We start from the raw sequence: 15,244 nt of genomic DNA, 5'->3' as shown, positions 1-15,244 counted from the left end.
AGAAGGAGGAAGACGCCTATTTGAGGAAAGTAGGAAGGATGCGTCAAACTAAGACAGTGCTGGCAAAAGGCAGAGGGCTCACCATTGCCAGAAGCATTCAAGGCCTTGTTGACCGCATCCTTATGAAGCATGACATGGATGGGGTTCTTCCATTCAAAGAGAAGTTGGGATGGAAGGACTTTTTTTCTGGGCTGTTCCATCTGATGTTGACGTTGAGGGTCAAAACTGATGTACGAGTCCACCATGACCCTGGTACAAAACAGAAATCAGTGATGGTATCGACCACGCCCAACCCACCTGGTTGCATTCTTTCAGCCTTACCTTTTCTTCCGCAGGCAATTGCTCTTAACTGCTGCTTCTCCCTCTGTCTGCTGCCCTTTCATTTCCATAAACTTCTCATTTAAGGTAAGCAGGAGGGACAAATGCTGACAAGATGAGCAAGGATCAGGTGGTATGAAAATCTCATCCACTAATCCTAGCAATCAACTACAGCCATTCTTAGGATTTTGAGTCCCTCAAGCCCCTTCATTAATCAACCCCCAGTTATTCATTCTGCCCACACGTGCAACTCACATTTGCTGTGGCATCATACTGTGTTCAGAGGAGTGTCTCACAAGCAATGGAAAAAGACTGGGTATCTTTAGAATATTAGTCGGCAGCTGGTTTAGTTAAATCTCTCTCCACCCTCGCTGTACTATATTGATTAAATTGTAAAGAAATGGCTAAATGAAGATATTATTTGTATTTGGTGCATATGCTCTCATGCACACCATTCTATTTTAATTTACTTTTTAACACGTAAGTCAATATTATTTTAAAATTATTTCCCATCTGGCGTGCATGCTAATAAAGAAATCTAATAATTTGTGCCATATCAAATTTAACCTTTTTTTTTTTTTGTACTTTCTAATCACAGAGTTCTCAAGGAAATCAAACTGGAAAAACTGGTTTTAATCTTCTTGCCTTTTAGTTCTCATACATAACCATTTAGTGAGAGACAGAAATGAAACACTTGTTTTTGGAGGTCTTAACCATGTGAGAACAAAACACGTACAGTTCTCTCTCTATTATTTGTCTTTATTTTCATCATGCTTGTGTAAAACCTAAATACAGCAAGGTAAACTGATTACCCTGCAAAATAACTCAGCGTGATCTGAATCATAAAAGAATTCAATTATAGTCTGCCTCATTTTGGTGGGGTATATTATGATCAATTTTTTGAAATTCTGTAAATCACATGTATGTATGTATATATGGTAATTCTCTATTACCCTGTTTGTTTATTCATTTCACATGATACCAGCACCGTGTGCCACAAGAGACTGCTTGTGCATACACACATACGTGAGGCATTAACATTTCTAAGTGCTAAATTCGTATGACTCAATTCATTATAGTTTTGGAAATATTTTTCCTGATTCAAACTGTGTGTATGTGTGCTTATAGACAGTTGTGCACGTTGATAGTAAATGGAATTAACAAGAAAAGTTAAATATAACAATTTCTATATTAATGAATTTTCATGTATTTTTCAACATAAAGTTGAAAAACATTATACTTTCTAGATATCTCAGAATGAAAACCATACTGCTGCCTTTTAGGAAGGTTAGGGTTAGGGTCTGGAGGAGACCACATTCTTACTGCAACATTTGAATGAGTCGCTGAGTTAATTCACTGAAGGTGTAAAACTTTATGGGAAGTGAGACAACTACAGGGGAAAGAGCAGCTGGACCCAGTATAGTTGGTGAATCTCCTCTTCACCCCCGTGGGTCTTTTATGAGGAACACCAGATCTGGGAGGCTCTTTTTTCCCTCATCACAATCTAATTTTATTCTGTGTTTCCCTCACTCTGAAAGAACGTGTACTCCCCATTTCTGCCCTTCCGTTAAGGGAACATTTACATTGCCACCACATCTTTATCAGTGGAGAGAACACAGAGTGATTTCTCAGTTCTCCCTGGACAGATGCTTAATCCTCATATTTCCAGAATCAAGGACAGTTCATTCCCCCACATTCAATTCTGTGACCCAGATTTAATATTCTTTTACCTGGGCGCTGCCAATGCTGAATTGAATCTAAGGGCTAAAATCGGAAATACACTTCTCTGCACTGACCTATTGGTATTGCCCCTAAAATATATTTGAAAGTGCAGTAAATCTTTAAGATAATGGAAAGAAAATGGAATTGCCTGCAAAAGGTGTCCTGTTTCTCTCTTGCTTACTATCTTCATGACTTTAAACAATTTCCTTAAATCTCCTGAGTCATTAGTAAAATGTCAGTGATAGTACACCTGAGAGAGTTGGCATGGGAACAACACAAGCTAATAAACATGAAAATATGTTTTGTAAATCACAGTACAACAGAACTATGTCTATTATTATGTGTATGACAAAAGTAGGTTTTTAAAAAAAAATCAGCTATCTAAAAATAATTATGTAGTAACCCAAATGGGAAAAGAACTTGAAAAAGAATAGCTACATGCATATGTATAACTGAATCACTTTGCCCTATCCCTGAAACTAACACAACATTGTTAATCAACTATACTCCAATATAGAATAAAAGGTTTTTTAAAATAAATAAATAAATAAAAATAATACATTGTAAATCGACTATACTTCAATAAAATTTTTAAAAGAGTTAAAAAATAAATAAAAATAATACTCATCACTCACTCAAACCTACAGTCCTTATATGATACCATAGTCCTAGAAATCTTAGAATATAATACATATCTAGGTTTTCTCCCTGAAAATAAACCTGAAAGTACTCAAGTACTTCAAAAATATATTTGTATCCATAAATTTAAAAGATAGATTTTATTCTTTTGCTGTTAACATTCTTTGTGTTTAAAAGTCTTACCATTACTTCTTTTTAAACGTAAAAATAAACACATCTTCTTTTCATCCAATTAACTCAATTGAGTAACAGATTATTTTTTAAAAAGCTTTCTAAACTAATATTTTGTAATGACTCATCCAAGAAAATATCTTTTCTGTTCAGAAGTCTGCACCTCTATTTTATTCTTTAGTCAACCACATAGCTTTAAAAATGTTTACTGTATCAGTCAACCAAAGACCAATCGATCACTTCTTCCATTCCTCCGTTCAGGAAAGCACCCCAGGTATGTGGATGGTGGCAGTGGGTTTTCTGTAAAATCTGTGGTAGAACCTGGTGATCAGTTAGTAAATACACAAAGGCATTTATTCCTTCAATTTGATAATGATCTACTTATCGACTGCTTTATTTCAACAGGTGCTGGTCTAAGCTGTTAAATTGCTCGGCTAATGCACAAATACATGAGTCTAGAAAGTTAAAGAGAAAGAATGAAAAGGTCACCTGCTACCCCAACAACTTCACAACATTCCCCTGAGCTCCCAGCCCCCTTTGGTGGCCATACTTCAGGGATGCATTGGTACTTTTTGCCATGATAGCACTTTTACTCTGCAGTGGAAATCACCTTGGGATTGTGTTCATCCTTTGTGAGTGGCTTATCAACTAGCTTCATCCTTTCATATTCTCAGTATTAACAATGGAAGTTTGTTGTTGTTGTTTTTGTTTTGTTTTGTTTTGTTTTGCGGTACGCGGGCCTCTCACTGTTGTGGCCTCTCCCGTTGCGGAGCACAGGTTCCGGACGCGCAGGCTCAGCGGCCATGGCTCACGCGCCCAGCCGCTCCGCGGCATGTGGGATCTTCCCGGACCAGGGCATGAACCCGTGTCCCCTGCATCGGCAGGTGGACTCTCAACCACTGCGCCACCAGGGAAGCCCACAATGGAAGTATTTTAATATTTTTATTTTTTGACAAAAATGACTTCTAATAATGCCATCTTAATAAGTTAGATCATTCACAATAGTCTAGAACAATTAATGTTTTCTTTTTGAGTCACCTAGAACTTGCTTCCAGATCTGAGATATGACTGGTCTCTGTTGAGGCACCAAAACCCAAAGCACAGAATTGGAATTTAAGAGACTTGAATCCATGTCTTGCTCTTTTCACTAACTAGCTGAGGGGTTTAGTTCATCATGTGTGACCCTGGGCAGATCACTTGACGTCTTTTCTGCCTCAGTTTTCTCATCTGTAAAAGGGACTAATAAAAATACTTACCGCTTAGCATTGTTGTAAGGAGTCAATGAGATTATGATTATAAAGGTCGTAGAACAGCACTGTGTTCATATTAAGAACATATGTGTTATCTATAATAACGTAATAGTAATCTGTTTTGTCAGAATTCCTGTATTATCTCATCTCACAGGCTATAATGAGAACCAGATGACTTACTAAATGTTGTATTAGTTTTTTTATTGCTGCATAGCCAATTACCGCAAACACATCAGCTTAAAACAATACCCGTTTATTATCTCATAGTTTCTATAGGTCAGAAGTCCAGATCTACCTTAGCTGAAGTCTCTCCTCAGGGCCTCAGAAAGTTGAAATCAAGGTGTCAGCTTGTGGTCCATTCTGGAGCCCAGGATTCTCTTCCTATCTCATGTGGCTGTTGAGCAAATTTCTTTATGGTTGTGGGACTAAGGTCTCCGTTTCTCACGAGATGTCAGTGAGGGGTCATTCTCAGCAATTAGAGGCTGCCCGCCGTTCCCGGCTGTGTGGCCCTCCCCATAATACGCAGTTGTTGCTTCCAGGCCAGGAAGAGCATGCCTCACTGCTTTCCAATCCCTTAACACCAGATGGAGAAAGGTCGGCTTTAAAGGGCTCACCTGATGAGGGCAGGCCACGCAGATCATCTCTCTTTACCCCTATGATGTAATGTGATCACATCTTCATATCTCACCATGCTCAGGGAATCCACCCTTACCCAAGGGGAAGAGATCAGAGGAGAGTGAGGGTGGTGGCAGGGAATTGGGGGTGGGGGGCATCTTAGAATTCTCCTTCAAATGTGATGTGAAGTGAAAAGTAAACATGATCTACAAATGTGTAAAGTGCACATTATTGTAATCTTTATTATTATTATCATTACGATCATGATACCAACAAGTTCTTAACCTCACATGACACAATTCCATGTACTTGCAATGGTTTACATTAGCTGTAAAGAGTACTCCAATTCATTTAAAAATTATGTAACTCAGAGCTTAGCATTCGTTTCCTAGCTCCTTGAATTCCTATTCTCTTTGGGGTACTTACTTCCCAAATTCCTTCCTTTGATCTTTGTCACTGAATCATGACACTCCCGAAGACCAAAGTCCCACCGACAAATATGTTTCTGTTGGGGTTGCCAGTGCAGAAAATGAGCAGCCTTCATCACACTTACATGTATGCACCAATCCCAAAATTCCCCATAACTTGGTCATACTCAACTGTAAAACAAATTAAAGAAAATATAACCCTTTCCAGTGCTTTAATGATATTTAACCCAAGAACTATGTGACAGACTCTGAGAAGTTTATTCATAGGCGGCAGGATTGAACTCTAGATGGTCCACATGTCTATGGCTTTGTCCTTTGACCAGCCCTCACAAGGATGTCATATATTGTTAAAAGTTTGATAAATAGGTAGTAAAATATAATATAAATATAAAATAAATACAAATATAAAATAAACATAAAATAAAAATATATTAAAAGGATGATGTAAAGAATGGTTGAAAATGATTATATCTTCCATTTAAATGGAATGGGGAGTTTAACCTAGAAATCCAAAGAAGAAACTTCTGATATTTTGTGAATACAAACACCTTCAGGGCAAGGATCAGTTTCATAAACATACGGAGATTAGTAAAACTTTTGTACATGGAATAGAGTACTACTGGATAAAAAATAAATTAAAAGAACATGGACTGCAAATTATACTTGTGTTCAGAGTCGTCTCTGCCACTGTTGGCAAGATGATCGTGGATGAGTTACTTTTCCCACTGAGACTTAGTTTCTGCCTCTGCTAATACTGCCTACTATGTACTGTCTGCTATGTTACCATCGTCGTCTACGGTAGAAGACATTCTGAGTAAGTGAAACAATCTAAGCTAAGTTCTTAGGACAATGTCTGGTACACAGTGAGCATTCAGTAAGTGTTGCCTATTGTTGTTATTATTATTTATTTTAATTATGTTAACATGTGGCCCAAAGTCTGGAATGTATTACTGCTCAAAAAATACTACTTTCTTCACCTTTCTCCAATACCTGTTTGTTGAGTTGAGCTGGATCTGTCAAGAAGAGTATTTTGGGTATTGTCAATCTAAAGTACGTTAAGAGGTTACCGTTAGTCTAATTTAATATAGTTTTCTTCCTCGCTTCCTTCCCCCCCGCCCACCTGCCTGTCTTCCTTCCATCTTCTCTTCTTACCTTGTCTTTCCTTCTTTCCTTCTCTCTCTCTTTCTCCTAAATGCTCTTACTCTATCCTTTTTTTCTCAAGCAGATATTATTTTAAATTTTCGAACAACCTATGTCAGCAAGTCTGGCCAAGTTATCTTTGAAGCAAGATCAATTTGCATCCACTATGTCACAACCTGGTTCATCATTGATTTAATTGCTGCCCTGCCTTTTGACCTCCTGTATGCTTTCAACGTCACAGTGGTGAGTAAATAGCTCCCTTCCACATGACTTTGAAGGTTGGTTTTACCCCTGTGCTTATTTTTCACACGTTCAGGTTTTAAATGTTTGTCGCAATTTGTATGTCCAGGATTTTGTGCCCTTTTTAATAAAGAGGCCAATGTCACCAATGATATGCAGGCCAGATTCTCCAATTAAAGGAGTTACTTCCTTTTTGAAATTTGTATTACCCATTTCTAATCATTTAAATACCTAGAACCAGGATATTAAAAGCTTGAATTTATCATCAAATTGACTCACTAAACAAATCCTTTGATAAGGAAACCATCTGCAGGAATAGAAGCATTACTTATGTTACTGAGCCAGATACTTCCCTCAAGAATTTGGTGGAGAGTTTGAAGATTTCTTCTACTTTTATGACTTTTACTCGCTACCTTTTGAATATTTCATTATTCATTGGCAAAACAAACAGAAGACCTATCAAGATAGATAGGTTGAAATTAAAATAGAATTCAACTACTTCTTAGAAGTCCCTGTAAAAATGTTGGATTGAGCAAAAATCTAAATGATAAAATGACCAACGTAAACCAAGCATCCTCTTGAATTTTTATTGGTATTTGTAACTTCTCCTCTTTCTTCATCTAAAGCTTTTATTCTCAGATTTCTTACAGGAAAGAAAGTATGCCCTCTTGTAGTCATAGCTATTTTTACTGTTTAATGATTGACACTCTTAAAAGCATTAAGTATTCCCTTTTAGGAAGGTATAAGAGAATTTTTGGACCAGTAATACAATTTGCTGCCAGAGTAACCAATTTTAGCAGGCAAAAATTTACTAGACGTTAGTTCAAATTAAACATATTTCCTACTCAGTTGACAAACCTCTTCCCATAGAAATTATATTCTCTATCAAGAATTTAATAGCATAGTTTTCAATATTAAACAAAGTGATCAATGTTTCAAATACAATCATTACTGACTTCAGAACGAAGACTGAACTAAACTCCTGACTACATAGTACAGATTTGTGCATTTGTTGCATTTGTTAATTGCCTGCATAATAGTATTTTTCTTTTTCTTTCAATTTTTTTTAAGTTGGGAAGTTGAGAGTGTCAACATTGTTAAGAGGTTTATAACTCAGCTGAAGGGAAAGCTCTGGGGAAAATCTAGTATATAATATCAATCAGTGCTAAAGTGGATTGTTATCCAAGCTTTTTAAAGTGCTTTTTAAGATTGAATTTGACTAGATAAGTATACTATAATGAAAGTGTAATGACTTAAAACAAGGCTTTTGCAAGACTGCTAAAAAATATCCTGAAGAAGTAGATAATTCATAAAATGATAAGAAAAATTTTCCAAATTATCCTGGAGAATTGTTAAATAAATGGTGTTTCATAGACTGCTGTAAATTAACTTGCTCTGCTACTAAATACTAATAATCATTTTTTATATTCCATTTCTCTTTGGGCACTGAACAAATAGGATAATTTTAAACATATACATATCATGTACTATAAAGTCTATAAAATAAAAAATAAGTAAAATGTTTAGATATGATTAAAATTTCCATTGCCTAAAATTAACACAAGTAAATAATTTTGAAAAAGTCTAATTCTCATAATTTGATGAATTTTAAATACTTGTACATTTTCACTGTGCTTCTGCTACCCTTCTTCGTTCTCACTTGTGAAATACAACACAAATCCTTTATAAAGATTTGAAGTTATAGATCAACATCTATATCAGAAAGAAAGAAAAAGAGGAAGGAAGTAAGGAATCTCTCTCTATTATCAGTGATAATCTTTCTGCTTTTCACAAGGGTGAGCTTATGATCATTTAACAATTGGCATATAGATTTGTTATTCCTCCCAATATATTAGTCAGTATGAAATATTCGATTTGAATAGAAAAGCTTGTTCAAAATATTACATTTACTTCCCAGGAAAGCATAAGTTATAAGGAAAAGTTCATAAGTTATGCTACTGTTATACTACACAGATTACAAAAAGAAGAGCAGGAACAAACAAATAAAATAACAAAGGGGCTGATTTTCCAGGTCTAAAGTGGGTCCAGTTAGTGCATCTCCATAGATGACATTCTAAAATGCATGGCAACCATCAAAAATGTACTGCATGCTTCAGCTTTGGCTGTGCGCACAATTGCTGATGGCAAATGTTTTACATGCAGCTCACACATTTACTTATTAAAACTTACTGTGTATAAGTCACGATGAAAGGCACGACGAGAGGTAAGATTGTGAATGAGACAAAGAAAGTAAAATTGTGAATGAGACAAAGAATGAGAGTAAAAAGGCAAAAATGTGAATCCAAGTTTTATCACTTACCATCTGAGTGGCTTCTTGGGAAAGTTAACATCAGAATAGGCCTAAAATCGTAAAAATTCCTGCAGGGTTTCTGAGTAGCCTAAAAAGGAACCTTTTCTATAAAATACCTTGCCAAGTGTCTAATACCTAGAAGGACCTCAGTACGGTAATTAACTTTTTTCTTTCTCCTTTTTCTTCCCTAGTGGATAGCCAGGAGGTGGTTATGTCCACTTGGTAATAGGGGAAACTGCAGTTTGATAGAGGTTTTTGATGAATGCATCATTCACTGTCTTGCACCTGTCTACAGGGTGCTTATAATTCTTATCAATGACAAATTCAGAGCAGCATCCCAAGAGTAAGAAGTTCCTTTCTCTTTTTCAGATGATATATTTCCATCAAAATCAAATATGCCTCTTTCTTCTATCATTCATCAAGAGCCAAAATTCACATTTTATAGCCAGAGGTTTTGGACTCAGATAGGAATAAATACAAATTTTTTTAAGTGACAGCGAAATCACCAGGGCTGCCTCATCCTGGACTCCCAGGCTCATGTCCCTTATTTTTGTAAATGACTATTGTTCTCATGTAAGGGCAGCCTCACATTCTTCCCTCAAACATCCCCTTTCTGGCCAGAGAAAATGGGGAGCTTGCCTGCATCAGTACTCTATATTCGGATGGTGTGTTAGTCTACTCAGGCAGCTATAAGAAAATATCATAAACTGGATGGCTTCAACAACGGGAATTTATTTCTCACTCTCCTGATGGCTGGGAAGTCCAAGATCAAGCTTTCAGCCAGTTTGATTCTTGGTGAGGGCTCTCTTCCTGGCTTGTAGACAGCTGTCTTCTTTCCACGTCCTCACGTGGCCCTCATACAGCGAGGGGAGGGAGCGAGAGATTGGGGTGGGTGGCGAACAAGAGAGAGGGTGCTGTGGTCTATTCTTATAGAGGCATTAATCCCATCTTGAGGACCCCACCCTCATGACCCCATCTAAACCAAATTACTTCCCAAAGACCCCATCTCAAATACCGTCACACTGGGGGTTAGGGCTTCAACATATGAAATTTGCAGGAACACAATTCAGTCCATAGCAGATGGTATCCTCCATTTGAGAATTCTGCTCCAGGATTCACTTTACTTACAAAATTGTTATCTATCAAATTCACCTACCTATAAAATAAATTTCACCCTAGTAATTCCTCTAAGCCACAAAGTAGAAACTGCATCTGACTTACAATCAGCTGGAGAAATGATAGATGAGAACGTGAGTATGAAGGAGAAGAAAGTAAACCTCTACCCAGAAGACCCACAAAAAGGAATAAAAGACCACAGCTACCTGGCAACTTCCTCAACTGACCTTATGATTTTTTTTTTTTTTTTTTTTTTGCCACACCACACCTTGCAGGATCTTAGTTGCCTGACCAGGGATCGAACCCAGGCCCGCTGCCGTGGAAGCGTGGAGTCCTAACCACTGGACCGCCAGGGAATTCCCATCCTCATGATGTTTTTATATTTCAGCATAGAATAATTCACAAGATTACAGTGGAAGACACTTTTATTGAATATCTATTGTTATAGTGAGCCTGGAGTGTTTTGCATTTTCACATAATAGCTTATTCGTTCACTCATTTAACACAAATTTACTGAGCACTTCCTATGTGTCAGGCACTGCTCTAGGTACATTTTTCTTGGAGATAAGGGAAGATGGCTGGAGGAGGGAGAAATTAGAAGTCAGTTGACTCCAGATAATTATAAAGGCAGACTCTCAAAAGATGCTGACCTTGTTTATGATTCTGCCTGTAAAGGAAAAATGATGCTTAGGTATAGTCATACAAACCACTTCCTTACCCTCTATTTATGGTTCACCCCCCAAATTAGAATAGGTCAAGGAACTTGTCAGATTCTATTTGCATATGAGTTAATGTTTTATTTAACTTTTCTTTTCTCTTGGAAGGTATTAAAAAGAGTGTATATTAGTGCACCGCATGTGTTGTAATAGTGACATTGACTTTTCTGGTGGACACCAATGGTTCACATTTTTCAGTTGAGCCCTAAAGTCAAGAAACTAACTCCTTCACTACAAGTCTGTTGTTCTAGTTCATACAGAGGCAGCATCTAAAAGGTTTTTCCAAAATTTTGTTCCATTTGATTTTGGTTCCCTAAGCATGTTTGTTTAACAGAAAGCACAGAATGTATGTGCTCCAGGCAAATGTTTTCTTTGTCTATTGATAATGTTAGAAGGACGATAGCAAAGCACATGAAGCAGGAGGTGCTACTGGTATTTGTGAGCAGATCTTACTCAAGTTTCTAGGTCTCACTATTTAAAAATAAGAAACCTAAGTTACTTTTGCTACCACTTTACAGGGTTTTACTTCAGTCTATACAAAGTTTTGTTATAACGCAGCTCCCTTACATGGAGAAGGGGAAGTGGAATTGAAAGAAATTAAAAGAAAGGGGTGGAGACATCTTCTATTCAATTCCGATCCCATAATGTGTTTCAGTTGTATATCAGAATATATAAAATTATCTTCAGTCATATAGGTAGAGAAAAAAAGATACATCTTAATTAAGGAAGATAATTATTCACTCAAAGAAATTAAATTGCCTTATCATCTTTTATCTTATCAATTTCCGATATAATATATCAGGAAACGACATAGAAATGGTCATAAAATGGTCACAGTGTTGGAATCCCGATTACGCTTAATTTCAAGAACTTCCCAGAGTGGCTGTAGATGAAGTGACTGTTGTGGATGTAATGACTCCGTGAGCCAAGCTGTGCGGCTCTGTTTTCCCACGCAGGTGTCTCTCGTGCATCTCCTGAAGACCGTCCGGCTGCTGCGTCTTCTGCGTCTCCTGCAGAAGTTGGACCGTTATTCCCAACACAGCACAATCGTCCTGACTCTGCTCATGTCCATGTTTGCCCTTCTTGCACACTGGATGGCATGTATCTGGTATGTCATTGGAAAAATGGAGATGGAAGACAACAGCCTTCTGAAGTGGGAAGTTGGTAAGGGCTTACATTTGTCGCATTTTCCATTTTTAAGTGAAAAAGAGGATTGTCTAGAATTTGGAGGAGGTGAAAGATGAGGCTATAAATGTATGTCTTCTGACTGTTGATTTGTCTCATCGTTTTTGAGGGTGTGTGAAGAGGGTCCATGGTACAAGTGATTTCTTTTAAGAAAGTTTTCTGGAACAACCTTGCATTTTTTTCAAAGAGAATTGGGTTAAGTTCTCAATGGGTGAACTTTTAAAAATGCCCAGCGCATCTGTAGAAGTGTTTAGATAAGTAATGTGTGATCTTATCTTAGCATATCCAATGGAGGGCTAGTAACAATAAATCATGGGGAACTGGCCAGTCATTACAATATTTTTAAATCATAAGAAAATGATCACTTGTATTTGAGGTGGCAAGTGAATAATAAAAAGGATATCGCTACATTTTCTCCTAAAAAAAGAGAGACAGCACTATCATACTGACTTCCACATTTAGTATACTTTGAGAACTTGTGATGATACAGAAGAAAGGATATTTACAAATATAATTTGTAAAGTTTTGTGTCCGCATAATCCATGGGAATTTAAGGGAGTTGTTTCAAGTGTTACATAATTCTGCATAAATGAATCTGAAATGTTCTGCACATGAACACATTTTTAAACTTATATCAACCACAAGAACTTTCTAAAAAAATGAAAATTCTGAAGGCTATAACCCTCTATCCTAAAATATCTGCGTTCTCACAGTCTTTCTTTTTAGAGAATTGTCATAGTACCTTATGTAGGGTATTTTTTCTTCTTAATCTGACATTTAATCAGAGAATATGTTTCCTGGTTAGCTAGAAAATCCTTCACTTATCTTCTCCTCCGAAAATCAATCTTGGACTTTTGAAAGAAGCTCAGACCTTTGCCCAGGGATAAAGCCATAGAGATTCACAAGAGAAAAAATGCTCTAACTTCCTATATCAGCACTTTAATGGCAGAGTGCATTTGGAACATCCCTGGGTGGACTCTTACTAAATGCCACTCTCTCACCATAGGGCATGTACAAAGCCTTAAAGGACATCTTTGGAGAATGAGCTGGGGACCTTAAGAAAGTGGGTTCAAGGGAGTGAGTCTCCTGTCTACATTCTTAAAAATGCTCCTACACATCTCAATTTTGTCCTTGAGGTACACAAAGAAACTAATGCATCCTGAATTGTTTTATCTTCCTTATCAAAGCACTTTTTCTATGCATTGCTGTAGACCACCATTCTCAGGAACAAAGTAAAGAGAGAAATAAGACTGTAGAATGAGAGCACAAATATCCTGCATAAAGAGAACATGAGGTGTGTGTGTGTGTGTGTGTGTGTGTGTGTGTGTGTGTGTGAGAGAGAGAGAGAGAGAGAGAAGGAGATAGGGAAAGAGAAGATTTGATTAAAAGGAGGATCAAAGTCTGGATTGTACTTGGATGAAAACATTTTCTGTCCTTCAGTATCGTTTCCCTCTTTATAACTTTGTCCTCTGGCTTCCTCATCACAGACCCTAGCATGGTCCTAATGCTTTTCAGTGCATTACAGCATGAAGTCTCCTCCCTTTGTTGTGAATCCATGTTAAAGTTCTGATTTGTGGCCATCAGCCACCTGATTCCTTTTCGGACCTGACCTCATTTCCTTCAGGCCCCAGACCTATACACACATATTAATTTGTAAGGCTTGTCTAGTCTGCGAGTCTCCAGATGGGGAGATTCAGCTTATGCACGCTGTCAAATTTAGTTAGAGGAGGAAAGCTTTGTGTTTCATTTCCAACATACCAGTCCTGCTGCAAACTAGCTGATGTTTTTCTTCCCACAAATAGGCAGAGGTATTTGTTTTCCAAGAAAAAAGAAGCCAACCCCCTGAACTTCATCTGCATTGCCCCCTACCACGCCTACTCTTTGTCCTGGTGATATAAGCCAATGTCATGTATGGGAGCTTGTAAGCTGGAAGTTAGCTCACAAAGAGAGCTAACTATTGGCAAAATAAAATGATGGGAAGAACATTGGGCTGGGGGGCGATGGATCTCTCCTTGCATCATGGCTCCAACACCTGCCAACTGTGAGATTTGCAGTAATTTTGTTCACCTGTCTGGGCCTCAGTTTCCTCATCTGCAACATGAGAAAACTCACTATGTAACTTGAAAGGCTATTTCAGAATCCATGATTTATGACTTTAATAGAAGAACAAACCCAGTTTTGTGAGTTTAATATTGTGTATCTATTTTCTATCATAGCTCAGTGCCCATGTTAACCAACAGAAGCAATCAATCATCCAATGTCAACAAATTTGAGGGACGTGTCAGGAAGGACATCCTATGATCATAGCATGTCAAGGAATTGATATGGTTTACTCCGTTATGATAAAAAATAACAGAACATTTATCTTTAGAGGATTAGATTTCCTGTCCAAACACCTCTAGGGATATGGTCAGGAAAGTAGCATGCTAATTATGTTTGTCAATATTGGGTTTTTAAGCTTGGCTACAAGGACTTTCCCTTCCCCTAAAATTACTTGGATCATTTGTTCATTTGGAACATTCTCCAGCTGAGATTTGGACACAAATTAAATAATTATGACCTTCCCTACCTAATTTTGTAATGAAGCAGCTGAGAGTCTGGACTAATTTAGTTTTTACTATGTAATTTGTCCACTAATAATATGCTTTACCTTTTCTGGTCCAATTACCATGAATCAAAAAATTCATCACACACATAAAACTTGATTAGAGAACATATTGTTCTTTATGCTCTGACTAACATTAGATGTACAGAACAGATTCATCTTCCCAAGGAATAAAATAGATCTTCCTTTCTCATCGTTGTTAATTTCCTTGAAATGATTTTTTTCCCTTTTTGCCCTTGACAGGCATGCTATTGTACTTACAACTAGAGGGGGTTCAAATATTTTGCATGAGACCAAACCAAAGTTAACCTTTAAAAAATGTTTCATAATGTCACTTCTCTATAATATATCTATTTTTGTAAGGAAGAATTAATACTCCTAGATTAATTGTATCAGAGGCAAGTTATGAACTGATTTGCCTGGTGTTCTATTTTATTTCATATTCTTATGTGTTCCTATATTATATTTTAAGGAATTTGACATTTGGCTTATTGTTTCATGGAATTTTAAGCCTGGAAGGACCTTAGGCCAGCTCTTTGATTTTATGGTGAGAAATCCAACTCTAGGTTATACAAGCTTTCTGGTGGAAGGGGCTTTTGTGTCACTTGTGTCCACTACTGCTTCCTCACTGTGGTATACAGTTCCTGGTGCATGGCAAATGCGTAAAAAGAAAATTGTTGAATGAATCAGTCTTCAAGGTCTTTTCATTACTAAATGACAATCATGGGACAAGAATCTAGATTCCCTAACTCCTTGTGTAGAAGTCCTTCTCATAATTTTGAGCATTA

General features: G+C 37.2%; 1 protein-coding gene across 1 annotated transcript in view; it reads left to right on the top strand.

Annotated features, from left to right (window-relative positions):
• The window catches only part of KCNH8 (potassium voltage-gated channel subfamily H member 8), a 387,230-nt gene that overhangs the window by 253,171 nt on the left and 118,815 nt on the right, over window positions 1-15,244 (top strand). Inside the window, exons 6-7 of the mRNA XM_027086541.1 lie at window positions 6,369-6,526; window positions 11,623-11,830. Of these exons, the coding sequence (XP_026942342.1) occupies window positions 6,369-6,526; window positions 11,623-11,830 (366 nt within the window). The remainder of the gene's footprint in view (window positions 1-6,368; window positions 6,527-11,622; window positions 11,831-15,244) is intronic.

Source organism: Aethalodelphis obliquidens, unplaced genomic scaffold (genome assembly GCF_003676395.1).
Source record: "Aethalodelphis obliquidens isolate GAN/ISIS:26980383/991018 unplaced genomic scaffold, ASM367639v1 scaffold56, whole genome shotgun sequence".
Classification (NCBI taxonomy): domain Eukaryota; kingdom Metazoa; phylum Chordata; class Mammalia; order Artiodactyla; family Delphinidae; genus Aethalodelphis; species Aethalodelphis obliquidens.
Note: the sequence above shows the minus strand (reverse complement) of the source record. Positions and strands in the feature narration are given on the sequence as shown.